The sequence below is a fragment of the Erinaceus europaeus genome, chromosome 2, assembly GCF_950295315.1.
Source record: "Erinaceus europaeus chromosome 2, mEriEur2.1, whole genome shotgun sequence".
NCBI classification, from domain to species: Eukaryota; Metazoa; Chordata; class Mammalia; order Eulipotyphla; family Erinaceidae; genus Erinaceus; species Erinaceus europaeus.
The window spans coordinates 110,727,077-110,752,823 of NC_080163.1; the positions used below are offsets into that span (position 1 = coordinate 110,727,077).

At 39.0% G+C, this 25,747-nt stretch overlaps 1 protein-coding gene across 1 annotated transcript in view; it reads left to right on the forward strand.

The window, feature by feature from the left end:
- MSRA (methionine sulfoxide reductase A) overlaps window positions 1-25,747 on the forward strand; it is a 365,587-nt gene that overhangs the window by 249,541 nt on the left and 90,299 nt on the right. The window contains exon 4 of the mRNA XM_007517236.3: window positions 5,583-5,687. Within this exon, the coding sequence (XP_007517298.1) occupies window positions 5,583-5,687 (105 nt within the window). The remainder of the gene's footprint in view (window positions 1-5,582; window positions 5,688-25,747) is intronic.

Here is a 25,747-nt window from a genome sequence, read left to right on the forward strand (position 1 = left end):
AATTTTTGTCCTTTCATTTTTATTTGCTATCAATAGTTTGTTACAAGATGGTAAAATTACAATATTACTCAGATTTTAAAAGGTCTTTTTTTACATGGATGAACCTTGAAAACATTATGCCAAGTGGCATAAGCCATCCACAAAAGACAAATTCTGTGTGATTCCATGTATATAAGGAGCCTATAGTACTTGAATAAGTAGAGACAGATGTAGAATAGTGGTCGTCAGGGGACAGGGGGAGGAGAGAAGTGGACAAGGTAAAGAATGTTTTAGAGATGGATGGTAATGATGGTTGCATAGCACTGAATGTAATTAAAGCCACTGAACACTTAAACTGGTTGAATGACAAATTTATGACTTATGTATTTTACTACAATAGAGGAAAACTTTGTTATGAGCATTAAAGAGCATCAGGTTGATAAAACGGCTACCTTTTGTCAATGTTCAGGTCAAAACCAAAGAAAATATATAAAGCGGAAGTTGGGCAGTGGGTTAAGCGCACATGGCACAAAGTGCAAGGACCTGCATAAGGACACCAGTTCAAGGCCCCGGCTCCCCACCTTCAGGGGAGTTGCTTCACAGGCGGTGAAGCAGGTCTGTAGGTGTCTATCTTTCTCTTCCCCTCTCTGTCTTCCCCTCCTCTCTCCATTTCTCTCTGTCCTATCCAACAACGATGACAACAACAACAGCGATAATAACTACAACAATAAAAAAAACAAGGGCAACAAAGGGGAAAATAAATAAATATTAAAAATTTTTTAAAAAGAAAATATATAAGGCTTTGACTACAGTTAGGATACTGTATTTTAATGATCGCATGATATTTCAACATGTAGGTATATCATACTTTTTGGTTTGAATTTTGAATTCCTTACAGTACCCTACCAATGTAATAATGAGGGCATGAATTTGTTGTGTATTTATATATGTATCTTTTTCATTTGGGGGATTATATCTTTGCATCACTTAATCAAGATAAATTAGTGTTTACTGTCATCTCTGCTCCATATACCAATAAAGGTTTCTTCCAATGTCATAGCCAAGAAAGGATGCTAGTTCAGTCTCATCAGCACTAGGCAGGACATTAAGCAGTTTAAAAATATATATATATAACAGGTAAAAACAGTTTATTAATGTTCCAGTACCTACTTGGTTGTATTTGACCACTAAAAATGTTGGGTAGTCTTCATGTCTTTCTTGATTTCCATCCATTTCTCCCTGCCTATGGCCTATTTACACCTCTTGCTTATTGGCATTCCTTTTGTTTTTCTTATTAAATGGATGTCATGTTTAGAACATATCTCAGTTATAGCCATTTTTAACATTCAGGGGGATTTAACACATATCTAATTAAATTACTCAAGTATTTCAAATTGCAGGTTAACAAGATTTCAAAGTATTTGAAAAGTAGTGTTGGGGGGTCCCACAAAAAAGTGGTGTTAACAATAGTGTGATTATTGTACTTAATGTACTTTCCCCCATCACCCTCATTATCCTCTTTATATCTGTCAGTATAAAACATGTTTATTTATTGATTTTAAATATTTGTTTAATCTATTTCACATGAGCTAGAGAGAGAGTTACAAGTGAGCGAAGCCAGAGCACGTCTTTGGTGCATGTGACACCAGGGATCAAAATGGAGTCACAGGCATATGAATCCAACTTGAACTATTTCTCTAACCATTTAAAATACTTTTAGGTAGGACTCACATGACTGTGGTATTTGAATTATAATTATATTGGCTAGCCAATTAGTAATAAAATTAATAAGCCAATTTAAGAACATTATAAAATTAAAACAGAAGAAAAAATTAATAAAAAAAATTTTTTACTTAGAGTGAAATTCACTTAGAAAAAAACAAGTAAGATATATCTTCCAGCTATCAGTGAACAAAGATCTAAGCATTGTAGTAGTGACTAAAACTGACCCTCAAATATCATGCCAATGGGGAGAAAAAACTGGGTAAACTTTACTGTAAAACATTTTTACTTTAGGCATAAGCAGCCATAAAAATGTACAAGAATTGATGTTGAATTCCACTTATGTAACTGGCTCGAAGCAGCCTCTAAAAGATGGACAAATGCTTACATTTGTAGCTAAAAATAGGTTCTAGTAAAAAATAACCATTGTCAGAATGATTAAGTAATACAACTGTCTTTGATGTTTTATATAGTCATAAGTGATATTTTCTAAAAATTTCAGTGACTCCAGAAGATTCTACAATATCCCGTTAATTGTGGTGGTGGTGGGGGGAAACATGATGCAAAGATTATAGGGGGGAAAAAAAGTTGAAGTAGACTGGGTATGGATATATCTAGACAGAGATGCAACTCTTAAAAATGATGAAGTGGTCTCCTTTACCTCATCATGGATATATAGAAGGAATCATATCATATTAAGTGAGATAAGCCAGAAAGAGAAGGATGAATACAGGTGGAACTTAAGAAACAAGGACTGAAAGGGAAAACACAAATGAAACTTGGGCTGAATACAGTTTATTGCACCAAAGCAAAAACTCTAGGGGACCAGCAGATGGGAAGGGGTGGCAAAAGGTGTGTGATGGTGGGAAAGGACCTAAGTTGGAAGTGAAGGTGTTTTGCAGACACCTATCACAGGGAGATGAGAAATTGTACGTATGTGCCAATGACTGTACTATGAAAAATTAACCTCCCCAATAAAATGATTTGAAAAGAAACCCGACCCTCAGTTATATGTTTCTTCATAGACTCTTTTGCTCGCCCAATTAAGCGCACATATTAACTATGTGCAAGGACCCAAGTTTAAGCCCTTCACTCCCCACCTGCAGGGGATTGCTTCACCAGTGAAGCAGGTCTGCCAGTTTTTATTTTTCTCTTCCTCTCTATTTTTTCCTCCTCTCTCAATTTCTCTCCTTTTTTTTTTTTTTATCAAATAAAAGGAAACCCTGACTGACTGTCAGGAGCTAGAGCAGTGAAACAGTGGATTCATTGTGCTGGCACTGAGCCCCAGTGATAACCCTGATGATGATTAAAAAAAGAGAGAGGGATCAGTTGGTAACAAAGCGGGTTAACCGCACATGGTGCAAAGCACAAGGACTGGCACGAGGATCCAGGTTAGAGCCCCCAGCTCCCCACCTGCAGGGGAGTCGCTTCACAAGCGGTGAAGCAAGTCTGCAGGTGCCTGTTTTCCTGTCCCCCATTTCTCTCCTCTCTCCATTTCTCTCTGTCCTATTCAACAACAACGACATCAGTAACAAGAACAACAATAATAATAACCACCACAACAATAAACAACAAGGGCAACAAAAGGGGAAAAAAATAGCTTCCAGGAGTGGTGGATTCATGGTGCAGGCACCAAGCCCCAGCAATAACCCTGGAGGCACAAAAAAAAAAAAAAGAGAGAGAGAGAGAGAGAAAGAGAAACATATAATTAGTATTTATGCAGCAGCATTATAGGTGATTTTTGCTTTCTTTTTTATACTTTTTCACACACATTTTCTTTTTTAATATTTTATTTACTTATTTATTTTATTTATTAATTAAAGGGAGGAGAAGAAGAGAGAGAGAGAACCAGAGTTTTGCACTGACAGATGTAATGCCATGGATTGAACCTGGGACATCGTATTTGAAAGTCCAACATTTTATTCACTGCACGATCTCCTGGCCTGTACCCACACATTTTTTCTAAGTTTCGTACTATTTATAAATATTGTTTCCACAATCAGAAAAAAAAAAGAGGAAAATTAAAGACTGACAAAGATAGTGAATAAATTTCTTCTTTTCCTAAAATCATTTCCCAAGTATTGGCCTTGCTCTTTTTGCTTTGGTGTCTTGGATAAAATCCTAGATAAGAAACTAGAAGGTTTTTTTTCCATGTTAAGGTTCAGAAATTAACTAGCTTTGTGGCCCTGAGCAACTTAATTTTCTACTTTCCCTGCCTTTATCATTGGATGAACATTAGAATTAAGGTAAAATAGCTAATATATGTAGGAACATTTTTGCAAACAAAGGTACACGTTCAAGGAATTCCCAAAAATCACTCTCAGGTTTGACAATTTGCCAGAAGGATCCACAGAACTCACTGAGTACTATTATGTTCACAGTTGTTGTTTACTACAGGGAAAGGAAACAGATCAAAATCACTAGAAGGAGAGTCTGGGATAGTTCCAGTGCAAAGCTGCTGTTGTTGTGTCCCATGTAGAGCATCTGTTACCCTCCTGGCTTTGATCTGCGACAATACACAAAAATTAATGCTAACCAAGAGGCTCTCTCAAGCTTTTGTGTCTAGAGATTTTACTGGTGCATCATTATATAGGAATAACTTTTGCATTGATTGACCACACAGATTAACTCAGTCTCCAGGTTGGCTAATACTAAAAATACCGAAAAATTTTAATACTGAAAGCCTTTTCTCATGGTCCCAAGGTTCATCTTTCAGGCATAACCAAACCCCCACCCCAGTCCATGAGTGCCCCCACCTAGTACTCCCCTAAGTTTCAGTGATGCTATCCCCTTTCCTAAGACTGTTAGGTGTGGTTGCCTTACCCTAAACCTGGACAGTTCTATCTGCTCTGACTATAGGCTATCTTCTAAGGACCAAGGCCAAGGTCAGACGTCTCTTTGGGAAAGGGAAAATTTTTTATTAAACATAAGATAACTGAAAAGAGGTGAAAAACAAATTTAAATATAGAGATGGTGCTTCATTCCCAAAACCATGAGACAAAAGCTGATATTCTCCCCTTTGAAAGAAGGTGGGATCACAGTTAAATTTTAATTGGGGTTTTGCTAGAGGTGTTTATTATTTACTTTACCAACACAAGGAAGGGAAAGAATTCCATAGGTGCAGGTGGCATGACAGCTACCTGCTTCCCTGACCAGCAGAATCTTTAGGATCACATGTGAAAATGAGCACACGTATAGCAGATGTTGCAGAGCCCATTTGCTACAGTATTTGTTTACCATAGAGACTGAGGAAACACTGCCCTGCTGGGCATATGAACCTGACCTTGACTCTCTTAACAGCACAATAAACATGTTTCCCTGTTAGGGAAATTTATTGAGTGTGAATAAGTTCCAAGCCTCTTTCTTTCTTTTTTGATTTTTTTTTCCTTCATATTTCTCTATCTGGCGCCATCTCACTCTGTAGTGCTGCTAAACTTACTACATATAGCATGGGGTGATGATAAAAATAAATTGGCTCATTCCCCTTTGCAGAGCTGCAAATCTCCAGCATTGTGTCAGGATGAATCCAGAAGATTTCATAAGAGTGAGATTTAAAAAAATTGAAAGCCAAAGTTTGTTTTCTTTTGAACTTGAAAGAGAGAGAGAGAAAGAAAGAAATAGAGAGAAACATTTGATTACAATGAAAGGTTAGCCTTCCTCTGCAAGAAGCTTGCTAGACTATATAGCTGAATGCTTTATGGAGAGAAAACCAGCGTAAGAGACTCAGGAAGAAACTGTTCACTCAAGTTCAGTTGTGCTCCCACCTTCCTTCAGAGGCAAAGAATGTCAGCTTTAGTCTAGTGACTATTTTGGAAACAAATAACCTGTAATAAACTGATGCTGTCAGTAAATTGTTGGTTGTGTGTTCTGTTTCTTTCAAGGAAGGACTGGCCATACAGAAGTTGTCCGAGTCGTGTACGAGCCAGAACGTATTGGCTTCGAGGAACTACTCAAGGTCTTCTGGGAGAATCATGACCCGACCCAAGGTAGATGAGTGAGCCAGTATTTAATTATCTTACTAATTACAGCTGGGATAATTAGTGTTTGAGCTGCTTGGAAGAGATGAACCTTGAAATCACACAGGAGCTCGAGAATATGATTGCAGACACTTATTGATGGAGAAGAGGAGGGGCTGGGAAGAAGAGGCTGAGAGAAGAAAGGCCCAGCCACAGCCATGCCCCTCCCCCCTGTACAGCTGTCAGGGGTGGGAAAATTCCCACAGAGAAAGAAGCCAGACAATAGAGCTCCGTTTACCTTTGATTATTGCATTATTCCTTCTTAATGCAGTCTTTTGTCTACAAAATTAAAGTGTCTTTCTAGCAGCTCCAAAGTTTTCCTGATTTATGGTTCCTTTCTCTCCCAGAATTTGGCCTTTCTCATCTTTTGACGTTATCAGGCTGTTATGTGCATTTCTTTTTAATGACTGTTTTTTTTTAATGTCTGATTGAAAAAAAAGAACATAGAGGTAAAATGCAGTATTCAGTCAGTTTATAATGCTAGGGTTATTTAAATATTTCATATGTCTTCTTTCAGCTTCGTTAGATGGAGATATTAATATATTTGGATCATCAGCTACAGTGGCCAGAAATGTTATTTGAATGCACATATGAGCAAAAATCTTTCATTGGCAAATATTTTTGTGATAGTCAATAATGGGGTAATTTCTAGATTTCATCCTAATAACCTTACATACACTGCTTTGCCAATGTGGTGATCTGATGTTAGTTAGGAGGCTGGTGTATTGAAAAGACCCATATAATAAATGTGATTTCCACAAACCCTACTCATCTAGCAATCAGTCTATTTTACAAAAATGTTTTCCATTTGGTGTCAGGTTGATGTGTGGCAGATATGCTGACTTAGTTGCTTTTTGATGGCTGGATATGTTATGCAAAATGTGTGTTTACTTTATGGCAGAACCTTAATGTGACCGCAGCAGCATGGATAGTGTGTTTAAAGTTCTGTTTCTAGGACCCACTCAATGCCAGGATGATTTGCTAGAGAGTAAAGTAAATGTTAAATTGGGGCTGGGAGATGGACTAGCAAGTAAAATGAATACTTTACCATGCCTGAGACCCTGGGTTCCAACCCTAACATCATATGGGAACATTATAAATGTCACCAGGAAACTTCATGAATAGTATACCAGTGCCTTGTACTTTCTGTCAGTCTCTGTCTCCCTCTTCTTCCCCTCTGAAAATAAGAGAAGAGAAAAAGAGAAGAGAGAAGAGGAGGGGAGGGGAGGGGAGGGGAGAGGAGGGGAGAGGAGGGGAGAAAAGAGGAGAGAAGAGAAGAAAAAAGCAGAGAACATTGATCAACTCAAGCAGTGTCAGGCTGGTCTGGAATGCAGGCAAATGCACCAGAATGGGTGATCGTCTTGGTAGGAGATGAAGAGCAGTGTTTTATGGAATGAGCTTGGTTTGATATGGCAGGATGAATCCCCGGTGGAAATACAAGGAGGTATGGGGAAGAGAGAGAGTGTCTTGGGTGGGGGAGGAAATAGGGGATTGGTAGAGCAAGAATACAGTCTTCATAAGGATTAGCTGCCATCTCATTTTGAACTAGTGTCATAGAATAAAAGAGGGGCAGACCTAGAGGCCAAGGCTTGGCTTAGTGGAAGTTCTGACCTTGAGAATCATGTTAAGTTGGTGACCAAGAGCTCATACTGGCAAGTCTTCTATCAGGTGGAATAGCCATTTGGCTATCAAAGTAAGGGCCAGGGCAGGTTGCAGAGAGCTCTACAATTCTCAATGGAGGGGCACTCCAGGAGCCAGGAAGGTCCAAAGTCATATACAGACAGGCTCCCACAGGCCCCAGCAGGCTCCATGTGACCTTTGACCTGAATCAATTTAACGCCTCATAAACTCACCTTATGCTTATCCAGCTCATATCACTTTGAGGGTGAAGCCTGACACCTACTTCTCTCTCCTTCCTTCTCTTAACTCTCTATTTTATCAGTCTTTACCAGCACATCTCAGGTAATTAGGTCACAAATCTCAGGGAAAAATCTGTCTTTAAAATATGTATTTAATTATTTATAGGAGAGGACCAGAGCATTGCTCCACTCTGGTATAAGGTAGTATTAGGGATTAAACCTTTGACCTCTGGGACCCAGGCATGCAAGTTGGTGCTCTAGAAAGCTGACATATCTCCAGAGTTATATTTTTAGGAGAAACTTTTATTTTTTCCCCATCCTACATAGCAAATTTGTCTCCTTTTAGTAATCCTTGGCTTAAGTGACCAGAGAGGTGGCTTAGTGTAGTAGAAGGCAAGGCTTGAAATTATTTTTTTCCTACTGCTCACTTTTCTTTCTTTTTTTTAAAAAAAATTTATTAGTGATTTAATATTGATTTACAAAATTACAAGGTAATATGGGTACAACTCCACACCATTCTCACCACCAGAGTTCTGAATCCCCAATCCCTCCATTGTAAGCTGCAACAGTTCTCCTAAGGTTGCAGATATGGGTTAACTATTATTTCTACAACTATCTGTCTGTATTTGTATAGATTTGCCCATTTTTTTCTGTGGCCCCATCTTCTCTTCCTTTCAAGTCACATGTACACCTATTACTACCTCCAAATGCTCCTTTTTTCCTATTCTCTCGCCATGTCCTAATGGAGCTGGAATTCAGAGCTCTCTGTTCATCTTCTCCCTCTGGGAATATGGACCAAAATTCTTTTGGGGATATGGAAGGTGGGAGTTCTGGCTTCTTTCATTGCTTCTCTGCTGGACATAGGTATAGGCTGGTTGATCTATACACTCAGCCTATTTCTGTCTTGCTCTAGTTGGGTAGGGCTCTGGAGAGGTGAGGTTCCAGGACACATTGGTAAGGTCATCTGCCCAGGGAAGTCAGAATGGAATCATAATAGTGTCTGCAACTTGGTGGCTGAAAAGCGGCAAGATATAAAGCCGGATGAAATGATTAATGAACAGGAACCAATAAGTAGGAACCAAGCAGATGACAATAGGGATCTTAGGGTGGAAAGGAGCTAGGAAGTCCATTATAGGCATGTTTCTAGTGGCCCACGAATATTGTAGTTTTTGCTTGACTTTGTTAGCTAACATGGAGTTGGACAAAAATAATCTGAGAAGATGGTATCAGAGTAGAGAAAGGAGCTAGAAAGTTGGGTTAGGGCAAAGAGTAGCTCCCAATCTTGAAAAAAAAAAAACTATGAATAAAATTAAGTGTTTACCTCATCCACCTGACCCAGGGCCCATATATGTTTATATGTAGCACACGAGCCTGTGTAATCTCTGATTCCCTGTCAGTCTGAGCTCACAGTTCATGGCCACAGCTGGGAAAATTGCAGGATACACTCATTTTAGGACCAGTCTTCCTTAAGTGTCAGGGCAAGATGATCCAGTCTCCCTTCAGAGACTCGGGCAAGGACTTGAATTTCTTAGTTTACCACCTATATACATTTTCTTGGGTTGCATTAGCAAAATACCACAAAGTATCACTGTGTGGTCACTGCTCAAGTGGTGAAGCAGATCTGCAGGTGTCTAACTTTCTCTCCCCCTCTTTGTCTTTCTCTCCTCTCTCCATTTCTCTCTGTTCTATCCAACAACAACAACTATAACAACTACAAGAGCAACAATAAGGGCAATAAAATGGGAAAAATGGTCTCCAGGAGCAGTGGATTCTTGGTGCAGGCACCGAGCCCCAGCAATAACACTGTAGGCAAATTAATTAATTAAAATAAGCAGTAGTATCCAGCCTCTTCATTAATTCACACAAAAAATATTTCTATAAGAAGAAAACAACTTAGTCCCAATACACTGAGGTCAATTGACATAAGCATACAAATGAATATGTACAAGACGACAGACCAAAATAGTAGCTTGAAATCATTAAAACGAGTATGTGATAACACTAGAATTTTTTCCCCTATAGAGCACTGTTCAGGTCTGCTTTATGGTGGTGCTGGAGATTGAACCTGAGGCCTTTCATGCCTCAGGCATGAAAATCTTTTTGCATAACTATTATGCTGTCTCCCCAGGCCAACACTGGAACATTCATATTAAATTAATTCAGAAGAACTCCAATATCAATAGATTTAATATTTGGGTGAAATGTGAAGACCCAGAATATGTAATCACATGTAATTTTCTAAATTCAGGGGATGGGATACAGAACTCTGGTGCAAGAGTTATATCCCTATTATCCTACAGTCTTATTCATCCTTATTAAATCACTAATAAAAAAGAATAATAACAAGGCATATTTAAAATGCACATGAAAGAGAGAAAAAGTCAAAAGGCTGAGAAACTCTAGATCACAATTGGGTCAGTGGCTCAGTGGGTAAATTACAAGATTTTAATGAGTGAGGCTTTGTATTTAATCCCTGGTACTACCTGTGTCAGAGCAGTGCTCTGATATCTCTCTGTCTCTCCCTCTCCCTGCCCCCATTCTCCTCCCCTGTGAAATAAATACATCTTTAAAAAATAAAAAAAAATTAAAAACTTAAAAAAAAAGGATTTAAAGTCTACCACTAAAAGATGGGCATATAATGAGAAATAACTGGACTACAAATGAACTTGGTCATTTCACTACAACTTCCTAATTATCTGCTACTTCAATATTTGAAGTCAGACGGCAACTCTTATTATGTTTCCTGGTGGAAAGCAATTCAGAAAAGAAAAACACATAATAGAGCTTATGGGAGAAGTAGAGCTATGTGGGACTGACTGTTCTTAAAAAAAAAAAAAAAAAAGAACATTTCAGAAGATAAAGCACAGTATGTTGTTGCCATAGTGATAAGGATAGCAACCTTCCAGAAGATTAACATGTTAGATTTGTTGTCAAGCTTTGATCTGTGGAGTGGTCCACCCTAGGTTCTTCTCAAAAACAAAAGTGTTTCCTAAAGTTTCTCGAGGAATGTTCTTGTCTGTGCCAGAATTATCAACAAAAAGTCAGAACTCAAGTCAAAGTTGAGAAGGCATTGACCTTTGATGTGAAGATATGCCCAGGAAACCAAATGATACCCAACAGAAATATGACTCAAGAGATACGTATTTTAATTAACATAAAAAACTTTAAGCATTTTGTTTATAAAATCATTAATGACAATACAACAAGGGCAACAAAGGGAAAATAAATATTAAAAAATCATTAAGGACCTGGAGGAGCCATTTAGATTTTTAGTTATAATTTACTGCATTTTATCCTAGAATATTTGCAAATATGGATCTTATGACTAATGTCAAAGGTCTACTCCATTGGAAGCTTCCCTATTCATTATTCCTCTGGAAGTATTGTCGAGAAATCCTCATGAGGTGTAGAAAGTGGAAGGTCTGGCTGTTGTAATTGCTTCTCCATTGAACATGGACGTTGGCAGGTCGATCCATACCCCCAGCCTGTCTCACTCTTTCCCTAGTGGGATAGGGCTCTGAGGAGGTGAGGTTCCAAAACATATTGATGAGATAGTCTGCCTAGTAAAGTCAGGATGACATCATGGTAGCATCTGCAAGTTGGTGACTGAAAAGCGGTAAGATACAAAGCAGGACCATTTGTTTAATGTTCAGGAACCTAAAGGTCAGAATACAGCAGGTGGAACTAAGGGTCTCGGTATGTGAAGAAGCTATGCAATCCATTTTAGATATATTCCAAAGGGCCTATAGCTTTAGTCATGTTTGCCTGAGCCCAGTGCACCTATGCAGGTGGGCTAAGGCAATTGTCTGGGAAGATGATGTCAGAGTTGAAAATAGGACTACGAAGCTAGATTAGATCAGAGAGTATCTCCCACACATGAAGAAAGTATATAAATACCATTAACTGTTAACCACATCAGTCTTACCTAGAGCATATATCTATTCATACTTAGCACAGGAGCCTGTGTAACCTCTGCATCCTTGTCAGTCTGAGCTCACAGTCCATGGTCACAGCTGGGAACATTTTAGGTTGCACTCATTTCAGGACCAGTCTTCCTTGAGTGACAGTGTAGGTTGTCACAGCCTCCCTTCAGAGAGTGAGGCAGCCCCTACCACTATTGTTTTATATTGAGGGCAAGTCAAGGTCCTTGTAGAGGCCCACACTAGGGCTTATGGTGATTTTCTGATGGAAGTAACCAATGATGGTGGAGAGAGGGACCCATTGGAGGTATGGAGCCATCATATCTATGTGGGAATCCAAATATTTCCTGACTAGAGCCCCAGATGATGTGTTGGCCTAGTAGTGACCAAAGAGGCCATCATCAAAGTGTGCCAGTCCCATAACTTTTTCCAGCTTTCGTAGTCCTTACTTTATCTGATAAGGTTAGACTTTAGGTGGTTGAGGGATGTGAAGTAAGGAGTAGAAGAGGAGAGTATCTAGGTCTAAGTAGAAAATATTTAATTAGGTACTTTATTATGTCTTTTTTAGGTCTTTCTGCTTGCCTGCTGCACTTACTGAGTCTAAGTCTCCTCACTGCAGACTATTGTGCACTTCTGCTTTAACATATATGTTTTCCCCTAACTTGTGGATACATGTGCACATGTACCATATCCCTTGGGCTCTGGTCTATATCTAGGTTCTGTAATTTTGTTAGGAAGTGTGCCACCCAAAATGGAACTAGGGATTTCCATGAGCTAGGAAAGGTCTCACCCTAGTATTAGAGATGGAGGGTTGTCATAGTTTGAAGTGAAACATGATGAGGTGGCACTGGTTGCATTGATTTGGCTGCAACCAGCAGGTTCAGTATCAAATGGTAGGGATGAAGAGAAACATGAAAAAAAATGGGGGCCAGATGGTAGTGCAATGGGTTAAGTGCACATGGTGCAAAGCACAAGGACCAGGCAAGGATCCCGGTTCGAGCCCCTGGCTCCCTACCTGCAAGGGGGTGGCTTCACGGGTGGTGAAGCAGATCTTCAGGTGTCTGTCTTTCTCTCCCCTTCTATGTCTTCCCCGGCTCTCTCTTTCTCTCTGTCCTATGGAACAACAACAGCAATGGCAACAATAGCAATAACAAACAACAACAACAAAAGCAACAAAATGGGAAAAATAGCCTCCAGGAGCAGTGGGTTCATAGTGTAAGCACCAATCCCCAGCAATAACTTTGGAGGCAGAGAAAAAAACAACAACAGCAACAAGCAAAGTCCCAGAGGTTCCAGGACTGTGAGAAATACGAAGTTTACTTACAGAGAATGAGAAAGGTTCCTTGTCTTAGAATTTAAGAAGGCAATAGGTAATTATTATTATTATAGTCAAGGTATTTGGAGTGAATGGGCAGATTTTCAGCTCCACTGTCGGAGGTTGGAGGTAGGGACACAGACCTTTGGTGGTGGGAATGGTGTTAGTATATAATCCCCATTACCTTATATTCTTATAAATCACTTTTTATTCAACATGAGAGGGGAAAATAGATTCAATGTTTTGAGCTCTTCAAATGCATAGATTTCAGTACTGAGTATATATTCCATTAATCCAAGCATTTAATGTTTCAAGTTTGTAAATTGATTGAACTCTAACACATGGCTTAAATTGTTAATGCATTTCTAATAAAAACTTTTTTTGAAGTATTAAATTACTTGTAATAAATAGACCAGGGAGACCAGAAGCAACAAGTCCTGTCGGTATGTAAGACAGAGCTATTTGTAAACAGCTTTAAATGACATAAATCATGGTGAGGCCTCCTATAGTACAGTAAATCCTAACCATGGGATTTTCAAAGTAAACCAAACATACCTTTTTCATGCTTCTGAGAATAGACTAGAGCATACCCATTTCCTACCATATGGTTCCTAAATTCCCCCTTGTCAAGGCAATATTGCAGAGCCTGAGATTTACAAGAGTTGGATTCTGACCTGATCTGGACCTCTTCCCAGCCGTGTGATTTTGATGAAGATGCTTATTCAATCCATTTCCCCAGAGACAGAAAAGCACTAATAAAGTATGCACTGCTTATTTTATAGGATATAATAATAATTTAGTGGAAAAAAACTGAAAAGAGTCAAGAAGCATGTAAATGCCATGAACTGGCATATCTTTTTCAATATAACAATTCAATTTCATGGGATTTATTTATTTATTTATTTTTAGTGATTTAATAATGACTGACAAGATTGTGGGATAAGAGGAATACAGTTCCCACCACCAGAGTTCTGTAACCCCTCCCCTCCATTGGAAGCTTCCCTAGTCTCTGGGAGTGTGGACCAAAGATTTTTATGGGGTGCAGAACGTGGAAGGTCAGGCTTCTGTAATTGCTTCTCCTCTGGACATGGGTGCTGACAGGTTCATTCATACTCCCAGCCTGTTTCTATCTTTCCCAAGTGGGGCAGGGCTTTGGAGAGGTGGGGTTCCAGGACACATTGGTGAGATTTTCCACTGAAGTCCGGTTGGCATCAGTTATGGTAGCATCTGCAATTTGCTGGCACTGCTCCATTGCCCTTTGTCCTTTTTAGCAGCCGTTTACCAACTTATAGGTATGTAATAATGTTTCACCGTGGCTCCTCTTTGCCCCTTGCTCAATAGTTTCTCTCTTACTGGCCTGGAAATATGGCTCTCACCTGAAATTCCCAGGTTAAAGAAGTTTTTTTGTTTGATTGACTGATTGATTTTGTGGAGAATAGGCCAGGTGTTGTCCTCAAACCACCATTTTGAATCCATTCCAGGATTTATTTTTATGCTCTTGACTTTTGTGAGAAAATATTTGCCATCTTTCTACTAAAGTAGTGATTTTTGACTCACAGATTATTGTGTACTTCCTGTTAATTACAAAGATCTCAACTTTGTGTGCCTATTCTGTGATTAAATTCATGGTGACTAAGGTCAGTGGATAAAAGACTCCTGAAGTTTGCTGACAGCATAGGTTTTTGTTTGTTGTTTTTACTTTATTTATTTATTGGACAGAGAAGAATTGAGAAGGAAGAAGGAAATAGGGCTAGAGGAAATAGAGATAGAGAAAGATACCTGCAGCACTGCTATTTTACTTGTGACACCCCAGCCCCCCAGGTGGGGACTGGGTCCTTGAACATGGTGCTATGTTCACTTTACTAGGTACACAACTACCCACCTCTTGGTAACATAGTTAAAAAAAACAAAACAGATCAGATCAGATCCTAGTTTCATGCTTGGTCAATATCCTACCAAGCTTCATGAATAGGAGGACCTCTTCTAAAAACAAATATTTTTATGGATTCCCCCATGAATACTAGTTTGCCTTTAGTACTTCTTTTTTCTCCTCCTCCTCTTTCTTCTTCTTTTTTTGTTGTCTCCAAGGTTCTTGTTGGGCCTCAAGAGGCACTACAAATCCACTGTTACCGGAGGGCATTTTTTCTTCATTTTTTTTTTCTTTCTAATTTTTTATTAGATAGGACAGAGAGAAATTGAGAGAGGGTGGGGAGACAGAGAGAGGGAGAGAAAAAAGACATCTGAAGGCCTGTTTCACCACTTGTGAAGCAGATCCCCTGCAGGTGTGAAGCAGGGGCTCAAACTCCGATCCTTATGTTTGATAATCTGTGTGCTTGACCAGGTGTACTGCCTCCTGCCCCTCTCTTTAGTATTATTTTTAGGGAGGAAATATATTAAAATGTTACTGTGAATTTAGTCACACAACTTACACTGGATGTTCTTTTCTTTTTCCAGTTGTAAATGTTATTTCTTAATTTTTTCAAGAGAGAAGAAGGGGTATGTGGTGGTGCACCTCATTGAGTGCACATGTTACTATGCACAGAGACCCTTGTTCAAGACCTCACTCCCCACATGCAAAGGGAGAAGCTTCATAAGCAGTGAAGCAGTGCTTCAGGTGTCTTTCTTTTCTTCCCTTATCTGCACTTCTCTCTCAATTTCTCTCTGTCCTGTCAAATTAAAAAATAAATCAGTATTAAAGAGGAAGGTGCTCATGAGGACCAAAGCACTGAGGGAGATAAAAATCATTGCACCACTCTACCTGGAACCCATGATGTTTTCCTTAGAGTGCCCTTGGTAGAGAATACCAGGGAGACCAATTAATCATAGTGTCACCTGCCTCTGGAGAATGGAAACAGTCACATGTATGAGGCTTTCTACAGCTAGTAGGCTATGCTTTCTGCACAGTGGGCTCTGTGGGTCTTTTGTGGCAACTCCCAGCCTTCCAAGGGGCTGTGTTCACAGGTGGGTGACTCCAATGCACTTCTGAGGAATCAATGGCTTTTCTGAAGAGGCCTTCTGATAGAGACTAGAGTTTGACCCCACATCAGTTTCTACATTTCTTTTAGTTGCATATGCAGACTTTTGCTGGATATGCAACTAAGCAATAAAGACTGATTGCCCAGATTCCTGATGCCCACGGATCAAAATTCTGACTATTGGGATATATGGACAAGCAGTAGTATTTAACTCATAACTTGTATGCACTTAAGGGGAGGGGTATTCTTTCCCTTGTCCTCCCTTCCATAAATTGCATGTAGTGGCCAGTCATCTTGGACTTCAAGGATAGGGCCTCAGCATGGAATGGAGGAGCCACAAGTAGAAGCATCTTGAGTCGCCATCTCAGGCTGGATTCTTTGTTCAAGAGTTGTATTTCTTAAGTCATTCTTATTTTGATGCATTCGAGGCTTTTCCTTTTTTCTCTGAAAGCTGAATCTATATCCTCACTAATATAACCTTCACCTATAAGCTGGTGATGAACCCCCAGTCATCCCTCCAAGGAGCGTAATTAAATTATTTCCTTAATTAAAACATCTTTAATCAAATCTGTACTCTGGGGTTAGAGGAGAGAGGGCTTCAACCAGCTCTGCAAGGTACAGGATGTGAGACCTAGGAGACTTCTGTCATCTCTCAAGTCTCATCTCCTTCCTTCTCTGCTTGCTCACCAAGGTCTGAGCTGTAATCATTTCTTACCTGACTGCTGCAATGGCCTCCCAACTAACCTATCTTGACCTTTCCCAATCTCTAGTCTGAAATGACTTGTCAAAAAATACCAAACTAGTGTGTCTTTTTCCTGCTTTAAGCACATGGCTACTTTCTCTGAGATCAAGTATAGACTCTTTTAAAGGGATTAACATGGCCTAGGATTCATTGATGGTCACTAACTTGACTCTTGCCACCGCTCTCCTTCATCCGGTCCTATCATCCCCTTCTTTCTGTGACCTTTCACCCTTTTCTAGACTACAGAAGCACTGTCTTGTTTAAGGGGGCCTCAACTTGCCCTAAGCTCTTGGTGTGACTAGCTCCATCTTTTCTTTCAGTTCAAAAGGAACTCTGTCTGCAGAAAAATGTTCGTTGGCCCACCCTAAGTGAAGCAGTATCCCCAACCTGCACTGCCTCTGCCTAACACTGTATCAGGACAATCTGTCTGTTCACTTATTTATTGTCTGCATCCATTATCTCTCCCTCCTCTCTCTCTCTCTCCCTCTCTCTCTTTCTATCTCTCTCTCTCTCTCTTCTTGAACAAATGAATGACTTAACATCAGCTTCTCCATCTTTCCCACCCCCATGAGTATGAGTCATGAGAATACTGTTGTGAGTCAGGGTCCAGGGTCTGGTGTCCAGCTAGGGTGCATGTACCATATGTAACAGCTGCTGTGCTCTGATAGCACCTGTTAGTTTGTTCTGCGCCTTCTACACAGCTGTGTTCTCCACTTTTTTGTCCTATGATTTTATGCCCATCTTATGTTCTGAGTACATGCTATCATTTCCCTATGCTTGATTTATATCCTTTATTCCCCAGTTAGCTTCTCAGCACCCCTTTATTTCCATGCCCACCCAGCCCTCTCAGACAGTGGGCTCCCATTTGTCCTGTGGCCTGCCTCTGCCTCCAGTGGGTCTCACTATCTGTGGTGTTAGATTTCATCAGGTCCAGGACCACTCATCCTGGTCTGCCATCTTAGCCCTTAGAGTTAGGAGTAGGGGATTCATTCCTATAGTTGGAATTAGAGACCCACGGTACTCTTTTCCACTCAGTGCCCCTTGAACTCCACATTCTCTTCCTCCAGGTGACTTTAAGTGGGTTGTTTCCAGGAGGCTTTCAGAAAATCAGGGGTAGGATAGGTCCATCCCTCCTCCAGTAGGTTTGCTTCCCAGCTTCATTCCAGGTGCACAGGGGAGAAGTGACCACCCAATGCTGTCTACAGGGGAACAATACTCAAAGAGAGAAATCCTGTCTTCTTTGTTTCTCAAATTGACAATTAGATGCTGTTTATTTAAGTATGCTTGCCTGATTAATACATAAATTTCATTGTGCTGACCCTTTTAAGTTCACTTTTTAAAGTAGTCACCAGTTTTGAAGGACTATCCTTTTTTAGACCATGTACAAGGAATCTATCATCTGCAAATAATTGGTGGAAATTATATTGTATTGCTAATGAGCAGATGTGCATACTTAGAGTGGAGGAACAGCTGCACACATATAAAATGCAAAAATGCCCCGAACTCAGCATTATGAATTCTGAAAGGGATTTCATTCTTTGAAGAATTTTAGAGAAAAAAAAAGAAAGACTTTAACTAATATTTGTCCTTATTGATTGTTCTTTCAGTCACACCATTCCTTGCATAACATTGCCAGACATGTACATGGTATCTATTCTCTTTGTACTTTGAAATCCCCTCTTCTATAATACTGTACAGCTTTAACATAACATTTTCTCTTTGTTTTTCTAGTGTTGTAGGGGTTTGGTGCCTCCACAACAAATGAGAGACTCCTACTATGTGTTTTCTCTAAACTAGGTATGGTACTTGGTGCATGTGATCCCATTGAGTCCTCAAAGTAACCTGTGAATAAGTGGTCTTAGACCCATTTTACAGATGGACACAAAGATGAGAGGTGAGATTTTTATAAAAGCCAATTAGTATGTGACAGAGCTGAATTTGGACCCCAAAACACAATTCCAAAATTATTTTCATTGAACAGTGCAGGAACCTCTTGCATTTTTGCATTATAATCCTGTTAAGGATTTGTAAGATGAAAAAAATCAAATAAGCTATTAAAAAGTTTCAGCCAGATCAAATTTTATGTTGAATTGATTAGGTCATTTAAATTTTGAATTAATTGCTGAGGTGATATAATGTCAATAAAAAATAATGAAGTCCAAAGAATAACATTACTTTGCATTAAAAAGCATGACATTACTACACACACACTAGATAAGAAAAAACAAACGGGAACTAAAATTTCTAGGTTTCAGTAATGGCAGGCTAGAGTGTTTAGATTATCTTTCTCACCAAAAGCAACTCAAATGGTTAAAGAAGACAAATATATATATTTAAAAAATCACATCAAAGAGCTGACAAATATATTAGCAATTAGTGAGTTAAAATAAAAAAGTAATCAGAGGACTAAAAATACCTTTGTTCTAAAGAACTTTGCCAGTACCAGAAAAGTTGAGTTTTGAAGACCTTATTTACCAAGGATATCATGAGTGTGACCAACACAGTTAAGACTCTTGACTTAATAAGTATATAAATAAAACACTGCCTGCAGCTTCCTAATCACACATGTACCATACACTAAGCTGTAAAGGTCAATACATTTCAAGAGGATTAAAATAATGCAGCTTATGTTTTTCATACTGTAATGAAACTATGCTAATAACTAATAACAAAAGATATTCAGAAAGTCCTCTTATATTAGAATTTTTCTAAATATATTATGAATCAAAGATAAATTATCAAGAAGTTAGAAAATAGTTTAAACTGTTAATATAAATACTGCACATGAAAACATATAGTGAATAACTAAACAGGTCTTGGAAGGAAATACAGTTTGACTTAATACACTAGAAAAGGAGAAAGACTGAGAGCAGCATTCATGTTAAATGATGAACCTAGAAATTCAACAGAAAAATAAACAAGTGAAGAAAAGAATAATAAAAAGCAGAAATAAATCAAGTGGAAAATAGTAGAGCAGATCTACAAAGTTAGAAACTGTTATTTGGGGATGGGTGGTGGTGCACCTGGTTGAGTGCACATGTTACAATATGCAAGGACTCACGTTCAATCCCCTGGTCCCCACCTGCAGGGGAAAAACTTCACAAGTGGTGAAGCAGGGCTGCAGTTATCTCTCTGTCTCTCTCCCTCTCTATCATCCCGTTCCCTCTCGATTTCTACCTGTCTCTATCCAATAAATAAATAAAGATAACTTAAAAAAAGAAATTGTTATTTAATAATAATAAATTATTTAAACTTTGGCAAATTGGTTAAGGTAGAAATGAGAAGTCACAAGAACCTAATGTCAGGAATAAAATATGGAGTATTGCTACAGATAGTAAATATTTTTGTCCATGCATTTGAAAAGTTGGATATAATAAATTACTTGAAAATATAATTTAGTAAAATAGATTAATCCCACTATCACTAATGAAATTAAATCAATATTAATAAAACTTCTCACAAAGAAACCACTAAGTTCAGATGATTTCATAACCACCTGATTAGTTTAATGGGCTCTTGGGCCATCCCAAGAAAGAATTCACAAGAAATCTCAGATTTTGGTAAGGAAAGTAGTTTTATTTAGAAAAGGCACTCAGTAGAGGTAGAATTTAAGCTTGAGAAAAAATTCTTACTCTCAGCTCCACATAGAGAAGAAAATATATTTAATTAAGGAACAAAAAAAATAAAGAATAAGAACTTTAGTAGACAATTTAGTAAACAGAATAATATACTCTCAAGAAAGAAACAACAGTCAGCAGATAAGTCTGTCCTGAATTAAAGGGACCACTGGCACGCAATTGGGTGATTGGCAGCTGAGGCACAGCACTTCTGGGTCTGAGTTTAAGCAACAAAAAACTATTAAAAAGAAAAATAAAATCTCACCAATTTACAACTGTGACTTATTGAATTTCCAATGCTGTTGCCCCATAGAGGCTGTAACAACAGCAAAGAGACCCTGTATGGACATCAAGGTCACTGAATCTCCTCTCCTCCACCAAGATATATAACATGGAAATCCAAAACCTTAGCCACAGCACCTCTTGCTGGCACAACAATGAAAGTCACATTAAAACAACAACAGAGACATATGGGATGATCTCAAAAGAAGTAATATTCATATAATTGAATATGAATTATCTCAAAAGAAGTAATATTCATATAATTGAATATGAATTTCCTACCAGAGGAAAAAAGAGAGGAAGGGGAAGTAAATATTCTAGAGGAAATAATGGGAGAAAACTTCTCAGACCTAAACAACAGAAGGTATTAAAATTTAAGAGGCCCAAAGAGTCCCAAACAGAATCAACCCAGACCTGAAGACACCAAGACACATCATAGTTATAATGAAAAGAAGCAAGGATAAAGAAAGGATCCTGAAGGCTGCAAGAGAAAAACAAAAAGTCACATACAGGGGAAAACCCATAAGACTATCAGCAGACTTCTCCACTCAAACTCTAAAAGCCAAAAGAGAATGGCAAGATATCTATCAAGTTCTGAATGAAAAAAGGTTTCAACCAAGGATAATATATCCTGCTAGACTTTCATTCAAACTAAATGGAGGGATCAAAACCTTCTCAGACAGAGAATAGTTAAAGGAGGCAACCATCTCCAAGCCTGCCCTGAAAGAGGTACTAAAAGACCTCTTTTAAACAAGAACATCACTATAATACTTGCCATATATCAGAGCAAATAAAGAATTGTTGAATAATGGCACTACAATACATTCAGTCTATAATATCAATAAATGTCAATGGATTAAGTTCACCCATTAAAAGGCACAGAGTGAGAGGATGGATCGGAAAACACAACCCAACCATATGCTGCTTACAAGAATCCCACCTGACGCAACAAGACAAGCACAGACTTAAAGTGAAAGGATGGAAAACTATCATACAGACTAATGGACTGCAAAAAGGGCAGGAACAGCTATTCTCATCTCTGACACCATAAATTTTAAATTAAATAACATAATAAAAGATAAGAAAGGCCATTACATAATGATTAGAGGATCAGTCAACCAAGAAGACTTAACAATTATTGACATCTATGCACCCAATGAGTTACCATCTAAATACATCAAATTCATAGAAGGAAATATTGGTGAAACTTTGCAGGACCTTCACATCAAAGATGTATTGGTAGATTCAAACCTTTGGACATGGGAAATGAAAACAAGAGTAAGTAAATGGGATTAAATGAAACTAAAAAGCTTCTACACATCAAAAGCAAACTACCCAAGGATAACTAGCAACCCAGTAAATGGTAGAAGATATTTTGCACACATGAATAAAACTGGAAGTGATTATGCTTAGTAAAATACGTAAAGATATGAAAGACAACTATCAGATGGTGTCACTCATATGTGGAATATAGAGAACTTATTTACATGAACTTGCCAACACTTCCCTAAGCACCTCACTAATGTGTCCTGGAACCCTGCCCTCCCCCAGAACCCTATCCCACCAAGGAAAGATAGAAACAGGCTGAGGGTATGGACTGACATATCAGTGCCCATGTCCAGAGGAGAAGCAATTACAGAAGCCATCTGCACCCCATAAATAGTTCATATGGATCTTTGGTCCATACTCTCAGAGGGATAAAGAATATGGAAGCTTCCAATGGAGAGGATGGGATATGGAACTCTGGTGGTGTGAATTGTATGGAATCATACCCCTCTTATCCCACAATCTTGTTGATCATTATTAAATCACTAATAAAAAGTTTAGATACTCCCAGAAAAAGGGTAGGTAGTTGATTTAGTTTCATAGACATGTATTTGTGAATCTGTCAATGACTGAGATAATTATAACATTTATTTGTAATATTCAGATAGGAGAAGTGGAAAGGATCAAATAATTTCTCAGAAATTGGTATGGCTTCCATTCTTTTCAATCATAAGTTATGGGCCACTGAAGTTCTTTTCAATCTGATCTGACCAGTTTCATAGTGGGCACTTTTAATAGTTTCTCCATCCCAATTTTACCCCTCTGAAAGTTGTTTTACCATTCTGTGGGGAAAAGAAAAGAGGTATTTGGAGAAGTAGATAACATGAATATATATCCTTCTTGTCCTCTTTCCTCCCATTCATCCTTCCATCTCTCTTACCTTCTTTCTCTCTTTTTTGAAACAAAGCCTGTCCATCCACTTATTCAGTATTTTAAATTTAAAATGAGATGTCAGTTAAAATTGACAGACTTAATTTTCAGTCAGGTAAAGTGAGATTGTTCCATATTAATAAGACTTATCTGAGCACCTGAGCTAAAGGCCAGGTGTGCCAGGAAGGGTCACATGGTGATAATAAGAAGTGCCATCCATCACTGTGAGGGGTGCAGGCACGTCTTCCTTCTGGAGGATGTCAAGCCCTCAATGCTTTTCCTTTGGAGTCCTATCTTCTCATAGGTGGAATGAAACCATTCTTGAGTGGCATTGTTGAAGAAACAATAGATATAGTCAAAATCTAGTAAACAGAGGCAGAGAAGCTAAGCTTCTCATGCTGATCTCACAAAGAGAATCTAATTGTCTTTTGTGATCATGTCACCCCTAGTGGGATGCTGTGTGTCACCCAGAATACCTGTGTGTGTGTGTTATAAAGTTAATAGTGATAATTTACATATTAGTTATTCACTAGTTATTTGTAAGATTATAAAAAGAAAATAGAGGTATAATTCCACACCACTCCCACCACCAAAATTCTCTGTCCCTTACCCAACAGTTACTACCTCACCCCTCCAATAGTTACTACCATAGGTCGCCCAGGGTCATAGATATACGCTAACTATATATATTTTTTCTTTTTCTAAGTTCATGTGTTTTAAGACTCTATATTCTACTTATGAGTGAAATCATCCTATTGTTGTCCTTCACTTACTTCACTAATCATAATCATAGCCAGTCCCATCTATTTCATACCAAAGGATACATTACAGTCTTTTTTTTTTTAACTACCAGATAGTAAGTACTCCATTGAGTATATGCCCCATGACATTTTTTATAAGACTCAAATTAGTGATTTTTATTCCACTGTTAAAGACTTTTCTCCCCTAATTCTACCTAATTATTCCTCATAGCCCCCCCCCCCAGCTCTGATATTTTAAACTTGTAGTCAGGAAAATGAAAAGGCATGTATGTACCAGAGAAACACATGGGCCATTTGAGCAAAAATGACTACCCCCATGTGGAAGCTGATGCTCATTTAAAAAAAAAAAATTTTAAGTGATTTAATAATGATGAACAAGATTGTAGGATAAAAGGGATACAATAATCCCATACATTTCCCACCACCAGAGTTCCATATCCCCTCCCCTCCATTAGAAGGTACCCTATTCTTTACCCCTCTGGCAGTAAGGACCAGAATTCTTTATGGGGTGCAGAAGGTGGAAGGTTTGGCTTCTGTAATCACTTTGCTCTAGACGTAGACATTGGCAGGTTGATCCATACCCTCAGCCTGTTTTTTTCTTTCTTTTTTTTTAAATTTTTATTTATAAAAAGGAAACACTAACAAAAACCACAGGATAAGGCAGGCACAACTCCACACAGTTCCCACCACCAGAACTCCGGATACCATCCCCTCCCCTGATAACTTTCCTATTCTTTATCCCGCTGGGAGTATGGACCCAAAGTCATTGTGGGATGCAGAAGGTGGAAGGTCTGGCTTCTGTAATTGCTTCCCTGCTGAACATGGGTGTTGACGGATCTATCCTTACTCCCAGCCTAGCCTGTCTTTCTCTTTCCCTAGTAGGGTGGGATTCTGGGGCAGTGGGGCTCTAGGACACATTGATGGGGTCTCCTGTCCAGGGAAGTCCAGTTGGCATAATCTTAGCATCTGGAACCTGATGGCTGAAAAAAGAGTTAACATATAGAGCCAAACAAATTGACTAATCATGAACTTAAATGCTGGAATAGTGCAGATGAAGAGTTGGGGGGGGGGGGGTCTTCATTTTGTAGATAGTTAGTAGGCCTACCTTAGTTATATTCCAAAGAGCCCGTGACTATACTAGTTTTGTTTTGTTTTGTTTTGTTTTTTCCTGAGCCTGACATCTGATATGCAGGTGGATCTAAGTTATTGTCTGGGGAGATGATGTCATGGCTGGAAAAAGGACCAGAAAGCTGCATCAGGGAAGAGAGTATCTCCCAAATATGGGAAGGTGTATAAATATTGTTGACTGTAAACCCCATCAATTTGATCTGATATGGGGCCCATATTCAGCTTAGGAGCCTATGTGATCTCTGCATCCCTGTAGATCTGAGCTCACATTTCTGTGGTCATGAGTAGGAACATTCCAAGCTGCCCCAATTTCAGGACCCATCTTCCTTAGGTGGAACATAGAGTATGTTGTCCAGCCTCCCTTTGGAGGATGGAACACTCTCTACCATTGTTGATCCATGTTGAGGGCAAGGTCCTATGGGGGTCCACAAAGGGGTCTATTTTGTTTTTCCTGATAGAGATGAATGGTAACAATGGAGAGAGGGATCTATTGGAGGTCTAGACCTGTCATGTCTGTTTGGGAATCTCAGGACTCCCCGACCAGGGCCCCAGCCTCAGCCTGTTTCTATCTTTCCCTGGTGGGATAGGGATCTGGGGAGGTGTGGTTCTAGGACACATTAGTGAGATCCTCTGTTGGGGGAAGTCAGGGTGGTGTCATGGTATGATGCCCATTATTATTCAGTTCTATGGCCCTTTTTTCACTTCCTTTCTAAGCCACAACTATCACAATTCTGGTTGTCTTTCCTTTTTACCTCTTCCTTCTCAGATAAGAGAAATAGCACCTGACTTCCTTAGGTGTTCTCCAGATTCTCTTTACTTGCAGTGATGGTGCAGAAACAAAGGTTCTTGGTCACAAAAATTCCAGGTCCTGGTGGAACTGAGATTCAGAGTCCCCTGGTCATCTTCCCCTAACATTTTCCCCTCTGGGAGTATGGATCAGTATTCCTTTTGTGATGTAGAAAAGAGGATTTTCTGGCTTCTGTAACTGCTTCTTCATTAGACATGGATGTTGGCTGGTCAATCCATACCTTTAGCCTGTCTTCATCTTTCCCTAGTAGGGTAGACAGTCAGTTATCTTACTTGGAGACGGATTCCTTAGGTTATTTAAGATATATGCTGACTGCAAAAAGTTTGATCTCTTCACTAACAATAGCAATTTAATAAACTTGTCCAATAATGCTTTAATAAGCACACCCTTCAGAGTTTATTCCCAAACCTACACAACTACTGTGGCA